A 7,172-nucleotide genomic window follows, 5' to 3' on the forward strand; every position below is an offset into this window, starting at 1 on the left:
ACTCACGATTTTGACGAATTCCACAATTACTTACAGGCGCACGCACGATACGCTGGCGGACACGGACGTCCAACCGATTTAGAATAAATTTCGGAATCCACTCCAGTGGAATCAAAACGATCTACACGAATCGAGAATTTGGATATCAAACGAATAAGCGGCATTTCACGCACGAGTCGAACTATGCATCTATGACGGTTGCCTCATCCAATTTCTTCATCAGCATTCGTCACCAGGTCGATTCAAATTCGTCAATCCACAGAGCTTTCAGTCACCGACTGGTAGTACAACATATCTTCTAATAGTAGGGAGCAATTTCCATTAAAAATTCTAAAACTTTACGGAGGCTTCATAAAACACAGGCTCATCAATCTACCATCTTGTCATACGTGGCAAAAATTCAACCTAATTTTTCCAACAGTATCTCTATAACTACAGACTCACTTCCCTGTGGAAGATTTAAGAGTAAATTCTAAACAAAAATCTAACTAATTCATTATTTCTACTTATATGGCAGCACGTGCCAGAACATTGTGGCGGTGACTTCATAGTTTGCTGGATGAAAGGTTGGTTTATAGTCTTTGATTTTTAGGATATTAGGTTTTTGAAAAGTGGTTGGTGTGGGCTGTGTTATTCGATTTTCCGTAATTTCGTTTTCCGTGTTTAGAAAACTACCCGACTGTAACAGACCTGTCTATATCTTCTTTGCCTCGCTATCGTGTGGAAATCCTATAAATAAACTTAGCCGAGAGTTTTCATGGTATGATGTTAGCATTCTGCTTATACAGTTCAACCGACTCAACTGCCGAGGCCGACATGGATAGAAAATTTGTTATAGTATCAACTGAATGGTTAGCTGATCGTTTGGCTGGAAAGAAAGACAAGGATATCAACTTTCGCGTACTTGATGCTACGTGGCATTTACCATCCCTCACTAAACGAAAACCAAGAGAGGATTTTTATAAAGATCATATTCCTGGAGCATTGTTTTTCGACATAGACGAATGTCGCAAGCCGCATCCGGATTTGGAACATTTATTACCCAGCGCCGAACAATTCGCTGAATACGTCGGTAAAAAGCTAGGCATTGGGAATGAAGACCACGTTGTAATCTACGACAACAATCCGAATATAGGAATATTTTCAGCGCCTCGAGTTTGGTGGCTGTTTAAAGTATTTGGCCATGATAAGGTATCAGTACTTAGCGGTGGATTTGAAAAATGGAATAATGAAGAAGTTCGCGAAGTGACCGATGAATTGATCAAAGTTGTGCCTTTCGACTACCAAGCCACTCTCCATCCAGAAATGGTGAAAACTTTTAAAGATGTTGAGAACAATTTGGAAACTAAAGAGTTTCAATTGTTAGATGCGCGGCCGGCTGGCCGATTCAATGGCACTGCGCCAGAACCACGCCCGGGTAAGAGATGCAAGGGCCTTGTTATAGATGAATGACCCATCGACGTCCATTGTTAATTAAAGCACCGCTTTAGAGTGATTTAGGTTTTTTCTAGACGGATTAACAATTTTGGATTCTTACGTATTCATACATGTAGTAGGCTAATTAATGTTTCTCATTTTGCAGATACGAAACCTGGCCATATCCCTGGTGCTGTAAATATCCCATTTACCAAGATCGTTGATCAGAATACAAAACTCTTGAAAACGCCAGCTTCGCTGAATGCGATGCTCAATTATCACAAAGTAGAACAAGACAGGCCTATGGTTGTTATGTGTGGCTCGGGTAGGTACGCGTATATCTGTGCGGTACGGTATGCATGACGTTTGAGGGTCTAGAAATAATATCATTCCTTCCCGGATATAAATATCACCGCTGTTCAAACTCAGAGACTGCACAAACTTTGTGTAGAAAATGCATTGCTATGATAGGGAGGAGAATTTACTAGCTGCTTTAGCTGCTTTTAAAGCCCAGATATACTCAACATCGCGTCAAATACAATGTTTTGTCGAGCATTTTATGTTGAGTTGACGAGAAAATTCGATGTTTAGTTTTGACGTGCGAAAAATGAAAGTTTGACGGGAAACATATGAAATTTTGAGGGTAAATTCAACGTTTCATTTGAAAGTGTATCCATGCCATACTACAGTCGACCCCGTCGGTATATCGGGGGTTGACTGTGTTTATTCATAGAAAATGAAAATATATGGTATTTATCACATTTAGAAGTTTCGTGAAATACGAATTTGATTCAAAGTCAAAATTCTGTGAAGGAAATGAGACGTCGAGCTGTCCGCATATTGGGTAAACATATTGAACAAGTTATGTAGCAGCTTAACAATTTTAGATTAAGAGTTTGCTTCATTACGTAACGTGTACGCATAACTTCTTATACTACGTACGTAACAAACTGTTCGAATGTGTAACTCGGAGTACGCATAAGTCGGAACAAGACGCTCCCATGTTGCCCTACCTATGCCTTACTCTACCGTATCATTTAAAGGGATTTGAAGCTTGATTTGCGCGCGGGAAATGATGTTTTTCTAATTTGTCTGATTGTTAGATTATCGCCGTGTTATACCTAACTATAATAATATAATATGACAATTTTGATTTGTTTGCGGTTCGGTATTTATAATTTTGTCCCTGCCGTTCTCATTTCCCCCACTATTCTACCCGCCTCTGGTGGAGTTTGACGTCGTAATAAAAATTCCATTTTATCTCAAATCCAAACGTCTTACAATTCTGAATGAAATAGTGTCATTGACTTTCATCCTGCATCATTTTTTTCACATATACATAATGTTGATACATTCAACCAGGGAAGCGTAATTCCCCGATTCAACCCACTATCCACGCACCCAAATGACGGGTAAGCATCTGCGTAGTTTACGATCAGATAAACATCTAGGTAAACATCAGGTTTAGATCAGACTTTAGTATAATGATGCCCCTAACGACAACTAACAACAACCATCCACGATTGCTAGGGTCTGATTGCGCCCGCTGGAACTAACGCCAGTACAAACCCTCGCCGCAAACCCTTGGTCTACTACAACGTCCACGATTTCTTGGGTCCGCTCAAGAAATCTTGGGCGATGTAATAGACGGGTCTGTCTAAAGAAAATACCTCTAACCGCCCTTTGGTTTTTTCGTTTCGGCTGAAATATAGAATCCAGTCGGTATTTTTGCTGATATCGAAGATTACTTTTAAGTCGGTTCGAGCGCCAAAATATACAATTGACAACTACATCATTTTAAGCAAGGACAGATGGATAGCGGGCTCCTTAATTAGTACACGCAGTATTACGGAGCGCCACGCTCTGGACTGGTTGAAGTCCTGAAATGAATCATTTAGGTTGCATCTAAAACTCTAAAATCAAAATCGGAACGAAAGAGCCAAAGGGCGGTTAGAGGTATGTTCTTTAGACTGTCTACCGTAATAGACCCATGAAGGGTTAGTGGCAAGGTTTTGTATTGGTGTGAGCTCCAGCGGGCGGCAATCAAACCCTGGCAAGCGAGGATGACAACGACAAGTTAAATGCGAAGTGGCTGTACATAGATTTGAAAATGCAAATTGGAGCACAGAAATAGAGTGGGACTAAGTTATTTGTTATGAGGACTAAGTTATTTTTTCTATGATTGAAGCTTTATTGTATATATCAGATTTTCTCAGATAATCTATCGCTATATCTACACTGCAGGTGTGACGTCATGTTGTTTATTGATGGCCGCGTATGTGAGCGGAAGAGACGATATAGCGCTATATGATGGCTCATGGACCGAATGGTATAAAACGGCTAAATGGAACCAAATGATGCTAAGGCGCCCATAGATACATATCACAATTTATTTGATGCTGGTGCGGATCCAGGTGAATTCTATTAACGGTTCGATACACAGATCTATTTCTACGCGACGACATAATGAATAACGGTATCTTCGTAACTCTATGGCCACATTTTGACGATCAGTCATCAGTTGTATCTATTTGATACCACAAAACTATGTGTGGTTGTAAATCGACTTAAGATAACATTTTATCGCTGTGTATCGATTATTGAATTATTTCACAGGGTATTTTCCAGACCCTGCATCCGCTTCTCATGCGTCAAATGAAATAATTATCTTATCTTTATATCATGATATATTACTGAAGACGATATTTATGTTATGAACTGATTTTGACTCGAGAATTAACTCTCGTAGTTAGCGTTAGCCGATCATTGCACGTGAATTGTTGCATCATGCATTTTATTTGATTTTGCATTTGCATTAAATTCATTCGGGTCGTTTTATTAGCTTCCGATGAAAATGTATATGCTTTTTTATATAGTTCTACGTAATTTTTGCCAAAAAAATTCTCAATTTCTAATTTTATGTAAACCCCTTGAATTTCAACTGATCACTTCCTTTCTTCATTAGTAAGAACACTCCAAAACATATTTTGGAAATCAACCAAACCACATTTTTGGCGTCATCCCGTTGTAGCCATCGTGCATTGATGTGTCAAAATGAAGAAAAGATTTGCGAAATGAATTTTCTAAAAGCAGTTTTTGGTGAATTTCTTGAATAGTATAGAAAAGCTCAATAGAAGAAAAACCTGACTTCGCGTACTCGAATAAGTTGATGTCCGTTCACAACCTGAATATCAGCGCATATATGCAGTACATTAAGTCAACAGCGAAACATATGATATGAATATACTATAGCACAGCATATGCAATAACCTGTCATGTAGGGAGATTGTTATGCATCAGAAATACGTATCAACTTCTTATCATTGACACCGTCGATCCTAAATCAGGGTAAAGCCTACCTCTGCAAGAAGTGCCCTGAAATGAACAGCAAATTTCCAAACTGGCTAAAATTCTCAATAAAGTAAAGATGGATGTGCCAATATAACAAACATTCATTATCATATCTATGTGAATAATGCGTTTCATTGTATTTTTGCATGATGGCTACTATCGTGTATATTCGGTCATATGCCCGATGGTTACTGGTGGTGTATTATTTTGCCAATCAATTATTGCAAACAAATCCAATTGTGTCAGTATGTGTTCTAGAGGCTATTTTCTTTACAAGTGTACTGCAGTATTGACCCCGTTCAAATCGAATATTTTTGTGTAGGTGTGGGCTTCGGCGAGAGGCATGCTGAAAACCCTGCAAACGTGATTCATTTCTGAAATGAACTGGCATATCTCTAATATAAACATTTTTTTCCGATACATAGTCAAAGATATGGTCATAAGATATTTCGTAACTCTTATTTTCTATTCAATGAATGTTTTAATGCGTTTCTGATGATGAATTAGAATATTGTGCCGTGATTGTACACTAATCATCAATTCAAATCAATTCAATTGTCGGTATATTCCAATACTTATCAACTCTATTGATCCTGATTATGATATCATTTGTATTATATTATCTATTGTCGACAATAAACAATCTCTATTTATGTTATTTTTTTTGACGTGAACGATGGTTAGAGTTAATCTTAGCTATTGGCTAATTTTTTTTGCACCATGCCATTAATTGTGTGTACGGTTAAGTTCATGTGAGCAATAAAGGCAGATGCTAATCGTAACACGTAGCATAAACACGATCTTCCATCTCCGTTCCTTCTACTTGGTCATCCTAAAGTCCGGGGCACACTGGGTAATTTCTTGGCGGTTTTTGTCTATGAGCAGCCATCCGGCCAATCAGCGCTTCGTCTAAATGTTTCATGCTTGGATAAGATGGCAGTGTATCGTCAAAATTTCCAAGTTTAACCTCTAATCGTGTAATTTCGGCTTTTTTAAACAAGGCGGTGATACACTGGTGATATATTTGTCGTATATTTTCTTTTTCGCGATATTTCCAAGGTCGTTAAGTCGGAAATACAGTACAGCAGTCTTACAAAAAGATATAAAGATATTACAGAAAGATATAAATTTTTGACCATTAGGTTTGAGATTTTTGAGTTTGTCTAAAAGATCCATATTGTGCCGACTGTGAGAATCAGAAAAAGTACCCAAAGCCGGGGAGAGTACTTAAGCCAGATATTTGGAGAGCCGGCTTCCATGACATTTTCCCACATGAACGTTTTCCAATATGACATTATTTTCCCTCAAGGCCATATTCCCACATTTTCTTGGACATTTTCCCACAAAAATGCTTTTCTTTATAATTCCTTTATTCATTTTAGACATTTATTTAATGGCTATATAGTTAAAAGGATTGAAAGTGAAATTAAGAATTAAATTTTGAATCTATTGAGTAAATACATGTAGTCACTTCATTCATGTTCAATCTAAACAGATCAAAGAAGTCAATTATTTGCTTTGATCTACCAAACCTTTGTATCAAGCCTCATGTTTTTCCTTTAATCACATGAGTGAAATTTGAGCTGAAGTCAGATTCCCAATTAGGCAATTTTGCTCTTAGAAATTAAAGTTATTATAGCGTAATTCGGATTCAATCAACGTTAACCATCTAATCACTCACTAATTAGTTGAAAATGAATGGGCTTTGATCAAAAAACAAAGTAATTTCATCACTAAACATTGTACAATTTTTAATGTTTTTAGCAGATGATTTTGTCATTTTTAAGTCCTGCAATTCAACATTATTGCCTTTAAAGATTTAAAGATTTTTTTTCGTTAGTTAATGTTGCTTCGTGGAAGTTCCAAATTGATGGTTCGTACATTGGCGGTACTCTTCGGAGGCTGACTATCCCGTTCGGGGATCTAACTGGTCTATGTGCGGCTATCCCCGCCACACAGACGCTTAAGTCATCACGTGAAGGATAAACCCATAACGTGAAGTATAATGTAGTAACGTGAAGGATAAACTCATAACCTGAAGGATAATGTCATGACGTGAAGGATCAACCTTAAATCTAACGTGAAGGATAAACCCATAACGTGAAGTATAATGTTGTAACGTGAAGGATCAACTCATAACGTGAAGTATAATGTCATGACATGAAGGATCAACTCACGTCATCAAGAATAAACCTATTATGTCACCAGATGGCGTGCCGGTCGGAAATAGCCCGGCAACCAGTCTAAAATAATTTAGGTTCAAATGCAAATTCATTTTATTCATCATACGATTCAAATTCAATTCAATTCAAAATAACTCTATACGATTAAGAAGCGTCGTAAGTTTTACGGCGGACGAGTGGAGGTGAAAAAAAGTTTATCTCGAAAAGTTTTGTATAGTATGT

At 37.7% G+C, this 7,172-nt stretch overlaps 1 protein-coding gene across 1 annotated transcript; it reads left to right on the plus strand.

Moving 5' to 3' along the window:
* Positions 1-765: 765 nt before the first annotated feature.
* On the plus strand, positions 766-4,173 carry LOC141904362 (3-mercaptopyruvate sulfurtransferase-like). Its single transcript, XM_074792948.1, has 3 exons — positions 766-1,417; positions 1,583-1,741; positions 3,661-4,173. Exons 1-3 carry the CDS (start codon positions 766-768, stop codon positions 3,789-3,791), a joined length of 942 nt encoding a protein of 313 aa, XP_074649049.1. The 3' UTR covers positions 3,792-4,173.
* Positions 4,174-7,172: the final 2,999 nt, after the last annotated feature.

The sequence above is a fragment of the Tubulanus polymorphus genome, chromosome 4 (assembly GCF_964204645.1).
Source record: "Tubulanus polymorphus chromosome 4, tnTubPoly1.2, whole genome shotgun sequence".
Lineage (NCBI taxonomy): Eukaryota > Metazoa > Nemertea > Palaeonemertea > Tubulaniformes > Tubulanidae > Tubulanus > Tubulanus polymorphus.

Excerpts from the sequence above, each read along its gene's own strand:
- LOC141904362 (XM_074792948.1), top strand. The coding sequence starts at position 766 with ATGTTAGCATTCTGCTTATACAGTTCAACCGACTCAACTGCCGAGGCC. Across the intron at positions 1,418-1,582 it reads TGCGCCAGAACCACGCCCGG|ATACGAAACCTGGCCATATC; the intron begins GTAAGAGATGCA and ends CTCATTTTGCAG. Across the intron at positions 1,742-3,660 it reads GGTTGTTATGTGTGGCTCGG|GTGTGACGTCATGTTGTTTA; the intron begins GTAGGTACGCGT and ends TCTACACTGCAG.